This window comes from Monopterus albus, unplaced genomic scaffold, assembly GCF_001952655.1.
Source record: "Monopterus albus unplaced genomic scaffold, M_albus_1.0 scaffold207.1, whole genome shotgun sequence".
Lineage (NCBI taxonomy): Eukaryota > Metazoa > Chordata > Actinopteri > Synbranchiformes > Synbranchidae > Monopterus > Monopterus albus.
Window position 1 is genome coordinate 5,097 of NW_018128087.1, and position 22,238 is coordinate 27,334.

At 39.2% G+C, this 22,238-nt stretch overlaps 2 protein-coding genes and 1 non-coding gene across 5 annotated transcripts in view; 2 read left to right on the forward strand and 1 right to left on the reverse strand.

Annotated features, from left to right (window-relative positions):
- LOC109970753 (liver carboxylesterase 2-like) overlaps positions 1-3,172 on the reverse strand; it is a 7,454-nt gene extending 4,282 nt beyond the window's left edge. Inside the window, exons 1-6 of the mRNA XM_020618529.1 lie at positions 3,020-3,172; positions 1,642-1,834; positions 1,409-1,550; positions 1,007-1,140; positions 697-850; positions 501-605 (exon numbers count right to left, since the gene is read on the reverse strand). Coding sequence (XP_020474185.1) covers positions 501-605; positions 697-850; positions 1,007-1,140; positions 1,409-1,550; positions 1,642-1,834; positions 3,020-3,098 — 807 coding nt within the window. The 5' untranslated portion in view covers positions 3,099-3,172. The remainder of the gene's footprint in view (positions 1-500; positions 606-696; positions 851-1,006; positions 1,141-1,408; positions 1,551-1,641; positions 1,835-3,019) is intronic.
- A 590-nt stretch (positions 3,173-3,762) lies between these two features.
- On the forward strand, positions 3,763-3,835 carry trnar-acg (transfer RNA arginine (anticodon ACG)). The gene has a single exon. It is a non-coding gene; the product is annotated as a tRNA-Arg (tRNA).
- Positions 3,836-4,307: 472 nt separating this feature from the next.
- The window catches only part of banp (BTG3 associated nuclear protein), a 33,532-nt gene continuing 15,601 nt past the window's right edge, over positions 4,308-22,238 (forward strand). Inside the window, exons 1-11 of one of the 3 annotated variants that reach the window (XM_020618552.1) lie at positions 4,308-4,535; positions 7,341-7,416; positions 7,580-7,683; positions 7,785-7,984; positions 8,225-8,314; positions 8,444-8,616; positions 9,514-9,753; positions 12,482-12,640; positions 16,415-16,536; positions 18,190-18,261; positions 20,293-20,337. In XM_020618552.1, coding sequence (XP_020474208.1) covers positions 7,350-7,416; positions 7,580-7,683; positions 7,785-7,984; positions 8,225-8,314; positions 8,444-8,616; positions 9,514-9,753; positions 12,482-12,640; positions 16,415-16,536; positions 18,190-18,261; positions 20,293-20,337 — 1,272 coding nt within the window. In that variant the 5' untranslated portion in view covers positions 4,308-4,535; positions 7,341-7,349. The other 2 variants (XM_020618553.1, XM_020618551.1) reach the window with 2 other exon arrangements.

Sequence of the window (22,238 nt, forward strand, 5' to 3'; positions counted from 1 at the left end):
CCCTCCCGATTCAATCCTTCTGTCTAGTTTTGAGGAGCAAAAAACTAAGGAAGACACAGCTGTATTTAAATTTTTAGACATAACTTTCATAGACTCATACTTTCCTTTCAATAAATATTTTTTGAATTCCACCAGGTAATAAATTGTTCCTGGCTTTATACATAAACACAGCAGTCTTATATCCCACTAAATTAAAACATTTTAACAATGTAGACCGTATGAAAGCTCCATTGGTGTGATCCCTGTACCACATCATATGCACAATTCGTATGGCTCCTTTATGTAATATATACAAGGGTTGAAGTGAGCTTGTGTATGTATTTCTTAGTGAACATCTCTGTGCTTTCAAGGCCACAGCCAGATGCATTTGCTACCACCTGAAGACAGATATGAGGGATCCATGTCAACAATTTAGAAAAATAAAGATTTTGTGTTGTGATATTCTCAGCACTGTGAACTGAAAAACATTTAAACACAAAATAAGTACAATAATAATTAACCTGCATCAGTGGTAGAAGCTCCTTTGAAAATAGTATATCCATTGCAGCAGTGCCACTCTCAGCAATGGCATGATGAAAGAGTCCATCAGACAACGGTGACAGAAGCTGTTGATTCAAGCAACAGAAAATAGTCAAGGTTCTGTGGACAGTAGTGACTTTGCAGTGATATAACAATGTAATAGTTGCTGATCCTTACCAGGAGAGACACACTCACTCCACCAGCAGACTCCCCAAATATGGTAACTAAATCTGGGTCTCCCCCAAAGTTATGAATGTGCTGCTGGATCCACCTCAGAGCTTCTACCTGGTCCAGCATTCCAAAGTTGCCTGACATGTGCTCATCTCCAGTACTGGATAGAACATACAGTCATATTCTACCAGGCTCCATTTACACCAGCTGGTAAAGGTGACCCAACTGAGTTTTTCACATGTACTGATCAGAAAGATTTAAAGTAGAACATGGTCATAGTATAGTCATTCAAACTGTGTTTAGCAAGTCATTTTACCTGAGAAAGCCCAGCAGCCCCAGCCGGTACTGTATTAAAACAACAACCACCTCCTGGTAAGCAGCCAGGGCGGAGCCATCATACATTGAAGCTGATCCCATAGTAAACCCTCCACCGTGGATCCACACCATGACCTGGTAAGGTCAAGACAGACCAATTTTCCACAAAGCATAAAGGACATTTTTACTTTAGTATAACTGAGCTCACCTCACTACTTTAACCTGACTAAATCCTGAAACTGAACTGGGTATTTCTGAATAAATAAACATCTTTTATATTTCCATTATAGATTCTTTAAAAGCAATCAAACCATCTTGTCCAGGAACAAAGTCCAAGCCTTTCCTGTGCTGAACCTTAGTAACTGAGCAGCATCACCTCAAACCTGCAGCAAAGGGGTCTTACTGGGAGCTTGGCATCATGAGCTCTGCTTGTAGGAGTGTAAATGTTGAGATAAAGACAGTCTTCTGAAATGTCTGGAATATGTGCCAACGTCATACCGAGGGTATCAATCAGATCCAAAAATTGCTCTCTATCTTGCACGCACCTGAAAACGAGAACATATTATTAACAAGTACTGGACATGATTCCTTTAATGTGGTAAGGTGCGTAACAACTGGAGCCCAAGGATGTCTTACATGGGTGGCTGCTGAGTGGCGTCTTTCACTCCTTCCCATCCCTCTACAGGTTGAGGTGCAGCAAATCTCAGAGCAGGCCCTACAGGAGGCTTGGCAAATGGGACACCCAGGTAGGCATGGACCCCAGCCTCCTTCCCCTTTACACTCACATACGTCCCTCTCAGACTGCCAAGCTTTGTGTGGACTTCAGTTGCTGTCAAGACATGAGAACATAGAATCACGATTTAAGTTCCCAAGTCATGCATTCACGTTCCCAGGGAAAACTAATGTGTATAGCTAAGCATCTAAGTATAAAATACAAAATATGTGATTCCTCCAAATATGCAGCATCTGGTTATGTTACTACAAAATAATTAGGATCAGAACATATTAAAACCTTCACTATTTGTGAGCAGAGTTTTATAAACTTAATGAATAATCAAATGTACTTGAAACACACACATTGCAATAGCTATTACATATCTTTTACCATCAAAGCTCAGTACACTGGGCGTGGCGTCCACCCCACTGTGATTCAACATTATCAACTTCTCTTTTCTCAAGAATAAATAATTCTAATGGCTAATAAAAATACAAGAATCTCACATCTGATCAAAATACAAAGAACCCCATCATCGCATCCAACTAATCCATCAGAATTGCATACTGTTACACAAAAACTGTCTGTGCATTGAAGTTTAAACATAGATCACTATATTTTGAATACAAAATTACTTTAACACCTGATTAAACATTGATTATCAATCAAATGTTTATGCATCAACCCATGATAGATAGATAGATTAGATAGATAGATAGATTAGATAGATAGAGAACAGCCAACCTGTCACACAGGAAATGAACCATGGTACCGCCCGACCCACAGCAGCACTACATGTAGCCTGGCCCGTGTGTGTGCCCTTTTGGTGGATCAATTTAAACACTCATTTACCTATTCAAACTGGCTTTGCTGATCCTATTGCACAACCACAGCCCGATTCAACTTTGTTCCACTCAGGGCAGTTGTGCAATGCAAACAATGTCTGTAATATATTGTGAGTCTATTAAAACTATTTCCGACTAAAATGGCACTGGGTATCTGAAATAAACTGCTTGCCCCAGTGACTCTACCGCAAAGCTGTGTTTTAACATCTAATGTTAGTACTTTAAGAGAACGAAGCAACGCTCCGTTCTGATAACTGTATAACACACGGAAGAAGGTATTTCCTCAACCAAAACTCTGAGTCTGATTTTGGATATAACCTAATGTAACTGTGACCTTTGCACACAATGGATCGTCAGTAAAGGAACGAAGCAACTTCGATTAAGACGGAGTAAACAACGGATTCAGAGGTACATTCGACGTATTGTGAAAAGAAATGAGCTTTCCTCTGCTTACCATGTAGGTCTGCAGCTACACAGAGAAATAAAACAGACGCCAGCTGCGGGAATAAGGCTGGCTTTGCACAGAACTTCATGTTGTTTGGCGACACTCCGGGTTGTTCAAAGCCAATATTTCGCCTCCTCTGAAGCTTTCCCTTTATAACTTAGACGTAGCGCGTCTGACTATATTAGCCCACCTGCAAGATATGATGTGACAGCGCCCCGCCCCCTCGGTTTTACCTGTTCTACTGGCTACAAGGTCATTTACCTTTAAAGGGTTTCAGTAATCCTGAAAATGTGAAATAGGACTAGTTTGTCCATATTCTACGACGAATGATATTACTGATTTGCACAATTAGGCTCCAGTAGGCTATTGTCTTCTTAACCAAGTGAAAATGGTCTTATACAGCGCTTACACTGATGCACATTCAAAGCGCTTCTACGATGAATTATATTACTGATTATTGTAGCACCGTGACCCCGTTTGGAAAATGGATGGATTATTGTAGCCTATTGTCATTTTAACCAAATTAAAGGTAGCCTACATTTTTTGCAGCTAATATTATACATCTCCCAAAGCACAGATCGGGATAATTTGATTGATTTGACTTTTAAATTAATACTGAATTTATATTTACTATAGTTTATAACATTAACAGCCACAATGAAAGATTATTCCTGTAAACTCACCTACACCCGTATCCCTACAATATCCTTACAAATATTTTAATAGAGTAACGGATATAACAATAGCGTGATGGGCCAGTGGCGCAATGGATAACGCGTCTGACTACGGATCAGAAGATTCTAGGTTCGACTCCTGGCTGGCTCGTTACTTTTCTCTACATATTTTATCAAATACTTGTGATCTTTCTTGTGACCCAACTACTGGACAGACAAACATAAAAATTTGTCCTCTACAATATACAGTGCTGCGTAAACTCGTCACAGCTGATAACAGCTAGCCAACTATATCTGCTAACATGTAATGATAGGGTGTGTAATGTATATACAGCCTATGGATTAAAGTAATATTTGGGGCAGTGGCAGTAACAAATTGATGTCTTCTAAGGCACATTCAGAATTAACGGCTATCTTAATACGTATATTAAAATAACCACTTAGGGAGAGTACACATTTGTTCTTTTACTGATATAACATTTTTAGCGATCCTGTCCGGATAATCAAATCAGCACGATATTTTCGTCAAAGCCAATTTACATGATTAATATGAAACAATTAGCTAAATATCGAAAGCCATCTTAGTATTACAGTCCCCTCCTGTTAAAATGGACTGAGATGTAGAATAACGTTACAGTAGCTGATGTTAAACTCGCTGCTGTTTGTGTTAGCGTGTCGTTTCTAATTTAGTACGGTCGTTAGCTGACTGCATTCAACTGTGACTGAGCTCTCCGTAGTGAGTGAACAACCCTCTATGAGAAAAACACAGGAAGGAAAGGGTTCATCTCTCGCGAGGAACGACGCCGTTATCGAAATCCCTACAAACAACACGAGAATTCATCGTTCACACGGTAATATAACCCTTTCTTCGTGTGTGAGTGTGCTGTGTGCCAGCATTCGGGACAAAAACGTTTAATCAAAAGTGATATTTAATAGTTATTTCTTTCAGCAGTTTACGATTCTTTCATGACAATTCGGCGGCCTTTAGGCCCAACTAGCATGCTAACCACCACGCTAGGGACTGCTTTACGTTGCTTCAGCTTTAGTACGCAGGCTTGCGAATCTGGTCTTGTAGCGTCAGCTAACACTAGCTAACTAGTTGCTATGAATTATTTTGCTCAGGTTAGTAAGCTCATGCCAGTGAGAAATAATGGTAAGTAGGAATAGAAATTACACAAGTGCGCGGTTAATCAGGCAAAACATCAACTTTTACAGGTTTCTTTCTTTTTTTTTTCTTTTGCTTTTAACAGCACACCAAGAGACCTCCGCCCATTTAACGTTAGCTGCTTAGCTAGCTTTTACGCTAGTTAGCTATGGAATACCAATACAATTTTAGGATAGCGCGGCTTGACCAGCGTTCTGTGATGTTTTCAGGTTGTAGAAACCTAGGGGGTAGCAATCTAGAGAAGCGGGGTTTGCCAAAACAAAAGCTGCATTTTGCCCATTTTCTCCTTACTGCCAGTGCTAGCACCACCTAATAGTTCTCATCTAACTTTGTAAATACAATATTAATGCTTTTTTTGCAGGTTCAAGGCAGTTAATTTCTCAGCGCTGCTGTTCTTTAACGCTTTTTATTTTGATCAGTAAATTATCCGTTTTTATTTATATGGGATTGAAATTTGCCCATTTATGAAAAACAAAATAAAGTGATCCCAGAGATGGCTGGCATATTTCTCTGGATACGTTTCTGTCCAAACGCACCTCACTGTCACTTCTTGTGCCTGATCTTAGTTCTGTGGCCACTGTAACAGGTCATGACAATAAATGATTACAGTGCATTCCTTGTTTACATGTAAATGAATCATTTGTCAGGGTGAGTACATTAGATGATTGTCTTTGCATCTATCATAATGAAATCTTAATGAAAATTCAGTCATGGGTGGATATTTTTACACTGTCCTTTGAATGCTACCTCCTCTGTTTTTATTTATAAGCTATAATGTACACTCTTCTTTTATATCAGTGTTACATGCCTAAAGAGGTAAATTAATTCAGAGGAAAGCTCGTTCATAGATTCAAATGCATAGCAATTAGAAAATAAATTAGCATACACTTTCTACGCAGAAAATATCTGCTCCGGCTTATGTTCCACTTTATTTGTAGATGTCAGTACAATTAGCACACAGTAATGAAGAATACATGATTGTAACCAAATGTTACAATCTTACAAATAGTAACATCATCCAAAGTGCAGACAAATGGAATACCAGCAAGGGACAGAAAAGCAGTTTTACTGCTGCATTAGTGCTGCATGCAGTTCCCGAATAGCATAGATACAAACTGTATGGAGAAAAGTAAAACAGCAGTGTTATGTCAAAAAAGATGCAATTCATTTGGCAGTCATACCTTTATAATAACAGATAAGACTAAAATACTGCAAAATGCAGTTTTTCAGGCAAGTGAAATGAACAAAGCTACTAATAAAAAGCAGCCCAATGAAATATCACACACTGCATTGAGGTTTAATATATGGTATTAAACATACACACATACATGTCAGAAAGACAAAAAATATTTATATATGTTCACACAATGGTTTATGTAATAAGTCAGAAAGACAAAAAAATATTTATGTATGTTCACACAATGGTTTATGTAATAATATTTAGTTCAGAAGGTGCCTTCTTAGGTCTATGGTGATTCTGAAGTGGAATGCAGGTTCAGAAGGATGACTGGGAAGGCTTTCTTATCACCAAGAAACTGATCATCAAATATAACCAATACCAAAAATAATTTGTAGTTAAACTGTTTCTCACACCCTTATGCAAGCTGTGTAACAAAATCCTCCTCCATCATGGTCTACACAACACACTGCTGTGTGGTTTTCAATATTTAGGCTGCTCTCAGCTTTCAGTACACAATCACTATACAGTATATATGAGTAAAATAAAGGAAAGTGACTTGAAGCGTAAAAAGTGCCTAATGTGAATAAATTATGAGCTGTTACACAGCCTCTGAGGGCTATACTGATCAAAAGACAAGTGTATCTAATAGTCCGACACTGATAATCACATTGAAACTACAGCTAGACAAGTAACTGTAATTGCAGTACAGGGATTACAAAGTAGTTGTAAAGACATTTAGAAACGGTGTCACCATTACAGAGCCTGTCCACTAGAGGTTGCAAGTTGATTTATAAACAGTAAAATGTCTGGATTAATATGTATCTTGAAAAATTAATAAAAAAATTGGAGTCAACTAAATCAATATTGTTTATGGTGAGTTGTTCCATTGGGTGTTTATGTAGGAAAAAAGCTGATATACCATTTTTAAACTCTCAAATAACACTCAGTATCGGCCTCAAAAATCTTTAGCTAATCATTTGTTGTGCACCCACTCATACATGGCTTTGACTGTTACTTTTTTTATAGGAAGTTGTACCACCTTGCGATGTATTAGTGAATTTGGTAAATTGGTCATTTTTACATGAATGTGATGCTTATGAGTTTGATAGATCTTATTTTTTCTTGATCAGGTGGTTTCTAGGTCAGAAGTAACTTATTTCTGAATGAAAAACTTGATATGTGGTATTTGAAGTTTGAGATCATTTATTTGTAAAAGAAGTCAGTTAATTCCAGTAATGCAACTAGAAGATATCAAGTGTCGGTAAAGTATTTTGCTGTCTTGTTTAGTTAACCAGTTTTATATTATTTCAGTTGCAAGCAATGTCTGAAGAGTTGGATGAAATTGTGCAAATAACAGTGGAGGATTTTAACCAGGATGACCGTACAGGTATTATTTCTGACATTTTTACAAATTTAATGTAATAGATGATTTAATTTTCACTTACTTTAAGTGGTTACTTTGACATAACTTCAGTATGAACTTAGTGAAATCTACCAAGAAGACTGTAGTGTGTTGTTTTGAGCAAGTCTCTGCATTTGATTTATGCCAGACATGCTGGACAATGCTGACGATGAAGAAAGGCCTCACAAGAAGAAGAGGAAATTAAGCAACAGTCAAGAGAACAACAGCAACCAAGACATATCTTTTATTAAGGTACAAGCTCTGTACAATGGGCTCAATTACTGAATAAAAATAAAAATGGGGGATTTTGGACATACATTACACATACAAGATCTTATTTTCTGTCTTCCCAGAACCTGCTGGTTTCATTCACTGCATCAATCACACATCGACTGGAGGGCATTGAGTCCAAGTTACAGGCTTTGGATGCGACATGCAAAGCCCTTGGGCGCAAACTTGACAACATGGTGCCCTGTGCCAAGAGTCCCATCCAAGTTCCCATGGTTGCAGGTTCGCCTCAGGGGGCCACTCAAACCTGGAACAAAGTGCGATGGTAAGCTACAGCTGCTTGCCACACATTTTGCACACTAATTAGACATTCTGTCCATGAGTGGAGATTAATGAAAACAGTCAGACCAAAGTAGGTTTAGTATTTTATAATGCTGAGGAACTGTCCTTTCCATTATTTTTCAATGCTGTATTGTGTTTACTGGTGCCAGAACTACGATACTTAAACTTAGTTTAGACTGTATAAAGCATGCATACCTCAGTGTCTTTTCAACTTCTTCTTCAGTGTTGTTCCACAAACAAATGTGATAGTGAGCAGGGAACACCCGAAGGGGACTACCCAAGAAGACACCCCCTTGGAGAACCTACTCAGCAAGTGAGTCACTCACATTGACACTGTATGCCTAGTCTAGTCAGAAATACTGTTAGGTGGTCACTGCTGTGATTTTTATGTATGTTTGACTTAGTGATTCTGTATAAACAGTATATCTGGGTGGCTTTTCAGCACAGTGACCAGGAGGCGACAGAACACAATTCTGGTAAAGGTGCCTGGCCCTGAGGAGAGTCAAGAAGAACAGGAAAGTGGCTCAGAGGCTAGTGATTCTGTTTCCAATGGTGGCCAGTCCAGCAATGCACAAAATGGCCAAAACATCACGCTCATCACACTGAATTCAGAAGGTATGGCTCAATGCTATTGTTATAGAAACCCAAACACACATACAGTACATACAGTATCTGTGTGTTATTTCTCATGTTTCCTTTTAGTTGTTAGTGTATAGAAATGAACATATTGGCTATGCTGAAGTCAAGCTTGAATCAAGGACCACCTCACTGATTTTAAACCTGTGTATACGAGAGTGAATGATTACTGACCTTTGGGCCAAATCTCTCCAGGGAGTAAAAAGAAACAATTCTGTTACTTCAACAATAAGATGCTTCCCTTTGTCCTGTGGTTCTGCCTCAGACTGCTGAGAAATGCTCCAAATGACCGTTCATGGTTCTAGCTAAGCCTGAGAAAGACAAGTTAAATTCTAATTGTTTAAACCTAAATGAAGTTGTTGTATTTGCTGTGGTTGTTAGTTGGGTTATTTTCAGTGGATGTGGGAAGCTCTTGGTTATCTTCAAATGCAAATTATCATTTGTTTATTTTTAGCTGTGGCTTACTATGAAAAATCTGTTTTTCAGCATTAGCTAGGGCGGTACCATGTGGTGACCAGAGCAGTGTGCTCATGCTTTGTTTGTGTGGTGGGCGTAACAGCTAACATACGCTGTGAGTCAACTGCCAGACCACATATTTTATGTTTTAATGTCTTTAAAAATAATTTAATATTCACTATTCACCTAATTCTTCTTTACTGCCACATGGGTGTGCTATTGTATTACATGACGGGCCTCAGTGAGTGTACAGTACCTGTGTAGTATTTGTCAATCTGTGATTCAGTATTTTTCTAGAGTGGATATATTTTGCTTTCCTTCAGTGAAGGAAGGCGTGGTAGATCTCAGTGTTATTAACAGACTACACATTTGCTGTTTATTTGTGTTCAAAGACCTGTTTCTTCCTCCTTTGTTCCCCAGATGATTACCCAGAGGGCACCTGGTTGGGAGATGATAACAACCCAGAGATGCGAGTGCGTTGCCCAGTCTCTCCAGCAGATATGCTTCATATCAGTACAAACTGCCGCACAGCAGAGAAAATGGCGCTGACACTACTGGACTACCTGTTCCATAGGGAGGTCCAGGCTATGTCAAACCTCTCTGGGCAGGGCAAACATGGCAAGAAGCAGCTGGACCCGCTCATGATCTATGGCATCCGCTGTGAGTCCTGACATCATAACTGCCTGTTTTGACAAGTGTATGAATTCTCTGCTTCATTTTATGATAGGTTTGTGACAAAGTGAAGGAAGACCTGGTGGTTTTCCATGATAAGCCATCTTACAAAAAAAAAAAAACACATGCCAGCTGCCAGCCCTGACAGACAAAAGATGCTTCCAAACAAATATCTTTCGAAATAAAAGTAAGAAGTGGACATTTTGTTGTTTTACCCCTCAACTCCTGGTCAAGTGTTTCTGAGCTGTTTAAGCTTGCCTTTTTGTGACTTAATTGGCAAAATGACCCCCTAGTATAGTAACTGCCAAGGCAGTTTCTAGTAGCTAGTGTTCCTGTCATGATTGTTACATGATTTTTGCACAGTTTAAATTACACTAATACATTTCACTCAGCTGGGGATTTCAATCCCTATTACTGCAATAAATGAACTCTCTGAGACCTTCCCATGATTCATCCCTGTTCTCCTACAAAGCGGCATTGAGCTAAATACAGAAATAGACTGCAAGACCCAAGGCAAGTTACAACAGCATGCATTCATTGTTGCACCCACACATTAATGCACAACATGTTTTATAACATACCCAACTCTAAATGAAAGGCACATGTCTGGTAAAAAGATCCTAATGGAGTCACCATCACTTCAGTGAACGCTTTGATTCCTGATTAAGCATAGTCATGGTTATGATGCTAGACAGATGGATATTTATTAAGTCTTATGGCTATATAATATGTTTATATATTTTGCTGTGCTAGCTGTAGCCTTCTTGCAGAGTTAAGCTTGTGCAACCTGCAAGTAGTTTTAGTAAATATCCTCTATGGACATAAGTTTTTCTTATACTTAGTTGCTTGTATTTCTTCTCAGCAGTGAGGCTGTGCATAGTTACAAGCAGTTCTGGCCTGACATAAAGGTATTCAGAGAGTGGCAGCAGTGCCCGGGTTTTTTTGGGAGACTCGTGATGTCTGTCTAAAATGGGAAAAAGTATGAAGGAGAACCTGCCCTGCTTGCCTGTACAGGACCCATCAGGTGCCCTCTACCCTCAGGCCATTGCTGCAATGCAAAATTATGTAGAAATGAGCTGTCATGCAGCTCACCCCCTTTAAACAGTACATAAAACAGAGGGTGACAGGCATAAAATTCAGCTGCATGATGCATCCAGGCTCACCTGCATATATCCCGACCGAGGTAGGGATTAAGGACACTCACTGTCGTGTGTCAACACTCCTTGTCAAAGGGTATGGATGAGAATTAAACAGTCAGGACAGCGGTTTTTTCACTTTTCATAAAAGTGTATGTCAGTTACAGATGAAATACCCCTATTGAAAACACCTTTTCAGATGACAAATCAGACAGCTTATTTATGTCTAGTCTATATGTATTTTGCAGCAGTAGCCTTTTGCTTTTTTACTGGGTGATAAAGTTGGCATCAAAGATTCCTCCATCCAAAAATGTGTTTTTATTTATTTTTATCTCCCATAAATATCTGCTGTCCAGTATACTGACTGGTGCTTGTGCGGGTTTGTCACTTACATGGTGTTTTTACATTCCTCTGCTAAAGGGGTGGATGTCTGTTTACTTCCCTGAAATCCGAGTTTCAAACATGGACAGGCAAACAAAATCTGTGATACCGCAAGCCTGAAAGCCAGTCATGGTTCACTATGCAAATATCTACAGATTTCAGGAGTGTGGTGAGAAACTGGAATCCTCTGGTCTCAAAACAACCAGAACTAACTTTTCAGTGATCAGGAGTGGGAGTGAAAGTCTTAACTGGTGACATCAAATATGCTGGAGTGCAGTTTTTGGATATAAACCAGACCCTGGAGCTTCTTTCCTTCATTTATTTATTTTCTATTTAATGGTAGATTAAATGAGATGTGTGTCATTGTTGGAGAATCAGGATTGGCTCCCTAAGTGCTAATAGTTAGCTTTGTGCTAATAACACAATCTCTGTTATTAGATTTGGATCAACTGAGAAAATTAAGAGATACTGACATACTATCAAACTCACAGCTAGACTGTAAATACTTTTGCATATTTTGGTCAATAACAATGTGACAGTGTGGAAACACAATGTTTCGTTTGCTGTCCACTCTGAATGCCAGTAGAGAGCTACAGGTAAATAAACAAAACAGAATATTTGTTTATATATTAGAATATATGTAATATAACCATACTTAACATTCTGAGAGATGTGGGTCTGAATGAGGCTGAATTTCTCCATTATTCCCTCCCGCTATGATACATAGTGATTTCACTGGTCTACCTGGGGGGAAGCAGTGGCTGTGGCAATGCCTTGGGTCATTTGCATATATATATGAATATTCATGAATCTTGGAATTCCCAAGACAGGTTTTCAGGCCCTTTATAGAGGTTTATTCAACTTTTTTTGTGGAAGAACTTGAGATTATATATTATTCATAGAAAAGCAGTTTTTATATGCCTTTGCCAGTCTGTGATATTCTTGCTTGTGAATTATCCTGGGTGCTGTGTCTTATGTTTCTGTTAATGTTACTGTCAAGTTGAGGTGAGCACAGTGCTTAAAGTTGACTGACAGAGAGGAAGAGGCATTTTTAAACCAAAAGGACACTGAAACACTAAAAAGAAGATTGTCTAGGGACAGGTCAACTTGAGATGTGATCAGTCATTCATGAGCAAACAAAGTATTTGATTACTTACACATATAGTTTGTGATGATGTCACTTCTCTATATTTCCACAGGTCATTTGTTCCACAAATTTGGCATCTCTGAGTCAGATTGGTATCGCATCAAGCAAAGCATTGACTCGAAGTGTCGCACCGCCTGGAGACGCAAACAGCGTGGCCAGAGTCTGGCTGTCAAGAGCTTCTCCAAACGCACACCTCGCAATTCAGCCACAGGTAAAACACAGGGGGCTGGAAAACATATCTGTTTGTGCTGCTGTTGTGTTGCAACCATGGCACGTGCTGTCTTGGATGTGATCCTGTTTGTGCAGAAGTGTAGATACAGTGCTGTGAACAAATAAGTCAAGAAAAAATATAATAGCAACACAGGGCTGAATGATTAATTGCTTTCAAATCAAAATCATGATTTAACAAAACACTGTTTTCAAATCGAGAAAGCTGCCTGTTCTGTATTTTACTGGTGTACTGAGCAGTTTGTATTCTAAGGAATTGTGTCAGAAAGAAAAGATGTGGTGAATCTATAAAGAAATAATTAGTGATGCACCGAAATGAAAATTCTGGGCCGAAACCGAAAATTTAGGATGCACTTGGCCGAAAACCGAAACGAAACCGAAAATGGCTTCTTTTAAAATCTTCAAACTTTTAAAACACGCTTACTTTATAATTGTGTATGTATGTGTGTGTGTGTGTGTGTATATATATATATATAAATTACTTGAATTTTATGAATCTGAAATGAAAAACTAAAATTTAAAATATTTTTAACAATAAACAATTAGACTTCTCAATGTGCCAAGTGTCAAGCATTGTAGACAAAGCATCAGATATCACTGCTGCAGTGTGTGACCCAGCAAACTCCTGTGCGTGAAGCAAAACATTTTGCAGTTTAAAATCAGAATCAACCCACGTTCTGACTCTCACCTATGGTCCCAGAACAAATGTTTCATATTGAAACTTTGGTGTCCTCACCTGAAACTTCAAAATGCTTCCATACCGCTGACATGCTTTGTTGTTGATGGGGAGACGCGTGATATAACAGCTCCAGCGTGAGTGAAACCTAACCTGTGCTGCGCGAGGATGGGCGGGGCGGGGCATTTTCGGCGTGTTTTTTTTATTCCGGCCCGAAATAAAAATGGCCTTTTCGGCTGAAAATTTTCGGTGGCCGAAAGTTCGGTGCACCCCTAGAAATAATATATAGTTAGTAAATCTATGACCCCATTTCCAATAAAGTTGGGATACTGTGTGTATAATGAAAATGAAAGCAAAGTGCAATGAATTGCAAATTATTTAGGATAAAATCGAAATCAAATAGAAAATAGCACAAAGACAACATATGAAACGTAGAAACTGAGAAATTTTCTTTATGGAAAAAAACATTCTCATTTTTAATTTGATGCCCGTAACATGTTTCAAAACAACAGGGACAGGGGCACATTTAGCCCTGTGTTGCATCACCTCTTCTTTTAACAACACAGACCAGTTGCTTTACTTTGGAAAACATATGTTGCTCCAGAACACGTATACAGTATATTATTGTTCAGCATTTAATGGTGGCATCACAGATGTGCAAATTCCCTACGCCGTGTGCAGTGATGTTCTCAGATGACTGGCTTTTGAACTGTGCACTGATAACAAGCGGGGTGGTCCCTCTTCTCTTTGGCTCAGAGGACGCGGTGTCCATGATTTCCAAGAAAATCTCAAAAGGCAGTGGTGGCATTCAAAAAATCTTGTTTATTTTGGATTTTTTTTTCCTTTGCTGTGTAACTTCAATTAGTGGATGCTCTGCAACTTTACATTGAGAAACACTATTCTTACATTGTATTTGCTACACAGAGAGGGGAACCTCACCCCATCCTTACTTCTGAAAGATGGCGCCCCTCTGCGATGCTCTTTTTATACCCAGTCATGATGCTGACCTGTTGCCAATTAACCAAAGCAGTTGTGAGATGGATTGATTTAGCATTACACAACTTTTCCAGTCTTTTGGTGCTATTATCCCAACTTGTTTGGACTGCGTTGCTGGCCTCAAATTCAGAATGTAAAACAAAATATGTGTATTAACTTGAACATTAAATATTTTATCTTTGTGCTTTTACCAAATGAGTTTGGGGGTAAAAGGGGATTTCAAAACATTTCATTCAAGTTTTATTTACATTTTAAACAGCACCCCAACTTTATTGGAAATGGGGTTGTTCAGAGTATATGACGGAGGTCAACTCCAGCTTGTTGAAGTCGTATTACAGTCAGTCTTTCATGCTTGTAATTCTTTGTATTTAAGAAATCAAAGTACTTTGGAGATTTCTGACAACTTTCTTATGAAAGGCTTAGGCAATGAGCGTATTAACATTTATCTCTGCTGTCTGAGAAAACATATACCCACCTGGCTCCACTCTCTTTATCAGCTGATTACATTGCAAAGTTTCTGTGGCTGTTTTCCAGTCAAACAAGATGCACAGTGAATGCTTCAGACTCAAAAAGGAGATATCTGCTGCTGGCTGGCTTCAGTGAAGCAGCATGACATCAGTTTGTTCCAAGTTACAAAACTACCTTTGTGCTGTCAGCAAAAGAATTTCAGATTTTTTTTTTTCAACTCTGAATTTTCAGGTGTGAATTTGAACTGGTGCCCATCCAATTTGAAAGGAATGGGTGGAAGTGTTTACTTCCTGCATACAAGTTCTCAGTTAAGTTCTGTCAGTCATAGCTGCCTATGAATCAATGTCATCATGTCTATAAACTGCTACTGGTTAGCTCACCTAGAGGCTTTTCTTTAGTATTACACTGTTAGTGCTTGGTCAATTTTGGAATAACCACTTAACTAGCAAATGACATAAGTTGCATCTTTACCTCATGATTGGCTGCCTTGTGCCAAAAGGCAGATGATTTAAAATGGCCTTTTCTCCTTCAGTTCTGTCTTCATTATTCTGTTTCTCATGCAGGAAAATGACTGTATACAAATATTCGTCAGACAGGTCTTATTTCATCAGTTATTAAATGGCTATTTTTAGACCTTAACTTAGCTGCAGATGTAGTGTGCATTGCTGCAGATGGTTGTAATCTGCACACAATGCCTGCTGTCCTTCCCTCCCTGTGAGCCGTCACCTCTCACCTCTGACCAGGGGAAAGTAAGGCTGCAGGGGAAATTCAAATATCCTCTGAGCACACACTAGGGGTGGATTGACAATCCTTGCCTTTTCAGGCAACACACACCCCAGGGTGTACAACCAAAATACTAGTTCAGATGGCGCGTGCACAAACATGCAAAGACACACACCAAACAATCATTCTGTCCTTAATCATATTACATGTTAATGGACCCAAAGGAGGCAATTCTTCTGTGTTTAAAACCATTATTTGCCAGGGAAGAAGCAAGTAGAGCTCAGACCAAAACTATAGTTTCCACAAACCACCTGGCTCTTGGTTCCCCGACTGACAAATGAAAGGACTGAGGGTTATTTACATAATACAGTACATAGTTGTATTAAGAGGAGATGGGAGACAGCCTTACTGTTCAGAGCAGCATAACACAAAACAGAACCTTTGAGGAGTATGTGACCTTTGCTGTGTGTTTCATGACATTTAAAGCTTTATTCATTTTATTTTTTTCCACACACTTTGTAGCCTGGGGCGTAGCCTCCACTGTCACTGAGCACTGTGCTGCCTTTGACAGCTGACACAGTGTCTCGGGTTGGTGTGGCACTGCGGCTGGTGATGTGACACAGCCATGCAGGGGTTTCAGACTGCTGTTGTGATAGTGGGTGTTTAGACTGAGTCCTGGAGTTTGTGTTTGGCTGCTAGACAATGAGTGTGTTTGCCTGGCTGGCTGGAGAATGATCATGTCTGGATGTGTGTGTGTGTGTGTGTCTGTCTGTGTAGAGACCTCTTCCTTGTTTCTGATGTAATGGTGCTGGTATTAGTAGCACTGTACTCATGACCTGCTTGCAGTATGAACATGAATACATCAATGACCATACCGCTTGTTCTCCTATCCAGAGGGAGGCATTGGAGAAGAAACAGCCCACATTGAGACTGCCACCCCGCAGACTTTGCACTACACCCTGGCAAATCAGCAAGTCCAGATCCACCGTATTGGCGAGGATGGACAAGTTCAGGTGGTTAGTATCAGCCATTTCATACCTCAGTCTTCCTCTGGATCCATATGCAGCAATCCAACCCAAGTATGAGAGTCCTCTCTTTTTTTATCAGGCGTGTCTTACAGTTAGTTCCTTTTTTCTCATAATTTGATTTTACAATTTTCTTTTGTGGGTGTTGACCGATCACCAACCACCACAGTGATGTATACAGCATTCTGCACAAATGTCATACAGCATTATGGGTGGGCTGACAAAGAGGACATGACTCATGTCTCATCTTTCTTGTGCTGTAAAATCATCCTAAAGTGCCTGACAGTATGGGACAAGACGGGGATTGGTCATTTGATTAGATTATGACTTTTTTAAGGTCCTATACATCGCAGGACTTTGATGTTACATTGTATGTGTACAATTGATCAAATCAATATTTAAAGTGCTTGGTTCTTAGTTCAGGGTTTGCCATTGAAGTCACAGTCATTATTTGCGTGAAAGCAGCTTAGTTCAATCTTGCTTACTCATATATTCAGATAGCCAATGACAGATGCTCCCAAGCTTAATTAAATAAGATTGTCTTGTCCCAGTGCTACAAGTGCATGTGTCTGAGTTGCAAAGTCACTGTTAACCAACAAAAAAATACTTTTGTGCTTGTAACACAGTCTGATTATACTGTGTGAACAATGGAGAAGTCATTTCCATTCTGCTGTGAGGCTCCACTTCCTCTCATTGGTGCACTCCCTCCATGTAGACTAGTGACAATGCTTCACAGCCACCTCATAATTTAGAGCACTGAGTATTTCTGTTGTTAGTGGGCTGCTACATGATCCATAGGTTTGGAGATACTGGTAATAGATGGCTTGTCTGAGAAAGCAAAGAACAGGCATTAATTAGAGAAAGTAGACATATAGAAAGTGGGAGAGAAGGACTGTCAAGAGCTCAGCGTGCAGTTTGTGCAATTTTTGAGTCTTTTGTCTTGAAAGAATACTTACATACCCATACTGATGTTGAAGTACTCTGAGGTTTGTCTTGGGAAGGCTGAAATAAAGGGGTACAAAATATAATGAGAACAGTGGCAATCCACAGTCTGCATTCTAATGTTTTTTCTATCTACCTTATGGATTTTAATGTTTTACCCATCTGTATGCATTGCGTTAAGCACATTGAATTGCCATTGCATATGAAAATGTGCTATATAAATAAACTTGCCTTGCCATGTAATCACTGAAACAGGTTTTATTTGCTGGACTCATTTCTCCTGTTTATTCTGGCTGTTCAGAAATCCTTTCCTAATGTAATTTCAACATAAGTGATGAGGGACAAAATCCACAGTCCTCATTCAATATGGGGCCAATAGAGCTTTCATCAGTCAGAGCTGGACAAATCAAGTGGGTGGCTCCAAAGTTACAGCCTTTTTTGTACAGAATTCCTTTTTCTTGTTACTATCTCTCTACACACCTGAACAGAGAAGAAACACAAGGAGGGAGTTTTATGCAGGATGGCTGTTCTAACTACAGTAGAGTTTGTAGTTGTATGACAGTTATCTGTCGATGTAACTGTAGTTGAAAATAGTGCTTGGGTTAAAGGAAAATATGATTTGTCAGTTTCTTGATTTATTGATCATATTCATGTAACTGTTCTAGCTTTAGCTGTCTCTCACCCTTCATCTGTGTTTCTCAGATTCCACAGGGTCAGTTGCACATTGCCCAGGTGCCACAAGGAGAGGAGGTGCAGATCACACAGGACAGTGAGGCAAGTGTGTGGCTGTGTGGGAATGGGAATGAGAAAAGAGACATAACGAACCACTCCTTTTCTTGAGTCATTCTTCCTGGTGTATATTAAGTTTCTCAGTCACTCAGGAGGATTTGTCTCCAAACAGAAAAAATGGTTACCGTGAACCCGTGCTCTAGGAAGAAGTGATGTGCTGAGAAGCAAATGTTTACTTTAGTTTGAAAATGTCCATATGTTGTGCTGGAAGTCAGGTTTGTACTTTGGTCAACTTCTGGCTAGATTTCATTATTTGACCTTTGATCACTCTTGGATAAAAGACCATTTCTAATGTGTTCACTTTTCTGAAACAAAGACATTTATTTTTATTTAGATAATGAATGGTGTAAGGTTATAACCTAATGGTGATAGCAATGAATTAAGTCTTTTCATTAATCTTTTTTTTTTTGTTGATCATTATTCAACATTTATGAACATGGGGGAGTTTAAGCTTTTAAATAAATGTTAGCAGGATCTTCCATTTATTAAAAACAATTGTGTCAGTTGTGTCGATAGACGGACAGCATACAGTGAGAATTATCCTGTGATGAGGCTCCGTGTAATGTTGAAAGCTTGCCAAGTATTTCTTCTGAACATCAGGGTTAACCACCTTCAGCTGGAAGGAGAATTATTCTGATTATTAGGTACAAACATTTCCTAGTGATTTCCAAAGTTGTGATTGCACAACTCTTATTGTAGTTTGTAAACCTGTCTACTTCTAAAGCAAAGAAATGGAAAAGCAAACAGCCAAGCTGCTATTTTTCATCTGTCAGATACAGCATTCATTAAGCATCCTTGTGCCTTTTGAACCCTGTATGTTTCTGTTTTCTCAGTCGACCAACTATCCCAGTGCAGCATAATGCACTTGGGCAATACCTGACAACAACATTTACGTAAGCTTTTAGTGGATTTTAGCAAAAGCAGATGTTCTTCAGAATGCACCTTAATGCTTGTATGGCCTTATGCAATAGGTTTATTTTTTTATTTTTTTACTTTTCACTACTTCCACACAATGCCTGGATGTCTCATGTATCACACCAAACACATCATGCAGAGATGGCCTGTCAGCTGAACTCAGACTCTAATGCCAAACCACAACAAGTGCTGAAGAGACATTTCACCAGTCTGTGCACACACATATCCTGTAGTTTATATGTTATGTGGAAAAACAGGTGACACCTTGACCAATTGTTTTTCTCATTGCCTATTCAGTTGGGTTAAAGGACACTCGGAGGAAGAAATGCACGATTGAGTGAGAGAGACAGTGAATTGGAGGCAGAAAAGCTCTAAAGCTTTTCCTGCTCTTTGTGGCTGAGTCCAGACTTTTTCTCCTTTCTCCTTCCTCTTCCGTGATATTGTTTGTGTTTTTGGAATTCGGAGCTTAGCAACAAAATCCCACTTCCCCCAACTGCCACTCAAAGAATATGTTTTCATTAAGAATGGGCCCTTTTCATCAGAGACATCGGTTTCACTGTGCTCGAAAAGGAAATGAGCTGTTTGAGAGATTACTCTGCACTCTGACCATATGGTAGCTCAGATGGCACTGCATATATGCATGAAATGCATTTAACAAGAGAAAACAGCTGAGACTTGAGATGGGCTAAATATCAGAATCAGCTTCACTGGCCAGGTGTGTTAGACACACAAGGAATCTGACTCTGGTACAGTGGCTCTCAATGTGTATGTTCAGTACTTTTCAGTATGATGGTCTTTGCTACTTGATGAGACTGCAATGGGCACATGCCTGCATGACTGATAGCTGATGTACAATACAGGGAGACTGCATCCACTTGCATGTAAAAATGCTCCTTCGCCAAATTTCGGGGTGGAATAATGGAATCACCTTGTGACATTGCAGGTCTTAGTGATCTGTAGTTCATGCAGGTTAAGGTGCATAGGAGCACAGAGAAGTCAGAGAGATGCATCTTTTGTGTCTTTATGTTTACTAGTTCAAACCTCTAAGTCATTGTGTGTGGTGGCAAGATTATGCCGTGACTTCCCGTTTCTCAATTTCAGGGAAACCTCCAGATCCACCAGGTGCATGTTGGGCAGGATGGTCAGGTAAGAACACATTCACATTAAGCTAAATAGAAGTTATAATACACTAATTAATCCATCCTAACAGTAGTGATGAATGTGTGTGGTTTTTTGTTTAAGGAAAAAGATTCAGCAGGCTTCGGTCAGTTTTATACAGTAGGCCTCATCAGATCCTTCACAAATAATGTAATTTATGCATTTGATGGTCTTTGACCCAAGGGTTGTGATCAGGCTCTTTAATTTTCTGATTCTGCAAACACACAGAAGTGTGGACAGGCATTCACCTTGTCCCTTTTATCCACTGCCAAAACTCTAGCCTCTAGATAAAGGGTGCTACATTGGTGCAAGGAGCTAATTTTGAAAGCCTTCCTGTGATATGACACCGATTCTGTCTATTTGTGTGCACCTAATCCAACACCAACTGCACAAAGTCGCTGACTAGTCCACTTAGAATGAGGGATATTATTTTACCTGAGAATGCCATTTCTCACTTGCATAATGTGCAGCCACTTGTTAATGTTTTAGTACCAGGATTCCAATTACCTCACTAAACTGGAGTCAGAGTGTATTGTTGCCTCTCTTCATACAGTACAGCCCTCTGTGGATGTTTCTGAAAAAATTTCTGGATTTTTTTTATTTATTTATTTTCTGGATCTGTTTGCACAGTCATTGCACAACAGTCCGGTACCACTTTAGCCATGTTTTCCTTGTTTGTTTTTCTGTGTGACTGGACCTGGCGGATGCTGAGTGTTTGCTTTTTTTACCATTCAGTTTAGTGAACCTCGCTGACTTCTGTATACAGTGATGTCATCTTAATACCCTCTATTGTACCGTCGCTGCGAATGAGGTGATGTCAATGTGGGTGTGTGTTAGTGATATTGTGCTCAGTTAAGTTCATGACAGCCACATTCACCTGCCAAACAAATATTAGACCTATGCATCTTTATTTTTAGGGACACTAGATAGAAATCATAGAACGAGAGATGAAATACAACGCAATAGAAGCCGGATGTATATATAGATCAGATCCAACAGTACAGATGTTTGTATTGCAATTAAATTATACAAGGAATATGAGTTTAATGATGCAGAAAATAAATCTTACTTTCAGTGTAATTGGGTAATTAACTGATAAATGTACCTGTTGACTGACATTAGGAGTCGATGATTAAACGGATTTTGCTCATGATGGCATGCTCAGTAAAAGCTTTGCCCAAGTGCACTGGAGAACTCTCACCTTAAAAATAAAATACCCAGTTGTCATTTATTGTTCATCTTTATTCAACACAGAGAAGTAACTTGTAACTTGTTAATCCTGTACTAATTTAGCATATTTAAAACAGGATCTTTCAAAAATTGTTTCACCTTGTTGTTAATAACACCTGTGATATAAATCTAATGAAGAGAGCAGGTAATTATTTGTATTTTTTATATATATATATATATAAATGAACAATTTTAGTCTGGTTTTATGTTGTCAGATAGATCCAGGTATATCCTGACAAACCCAATAAGTATCCCTCAGTAGCACATTATGTAGAGAACTTTGGTACTAGAGACCATTTCCAACCCAGGTAATTTCATTTGTTTCTCGGCCATGCTCCACCATTCAGTTGGATATAATAACGATATACTAACTAGAACCATACACACACACGGTCCTAGCAACACACTCACCTGCTGCAAACACTTCCATGTTTTTCATGTCCTGCCAGTGTCTGTAGCTTTGTTCATTGCTCTCCCCTCATCTGTCTCTGCCTTGGATGATTTGGAGTGAAGGCCCTTCCTGTTCCTCTGTTCTTTCCTTTGACATCCAAGCTAGCCTCGATCAAAGTTAAGTCGGCCTGTGTATGACCACTGCAGGGCACATATGGATGCCTGAAGACAAACACATTTTTCACATTCATGATTTCATTATGTTGATT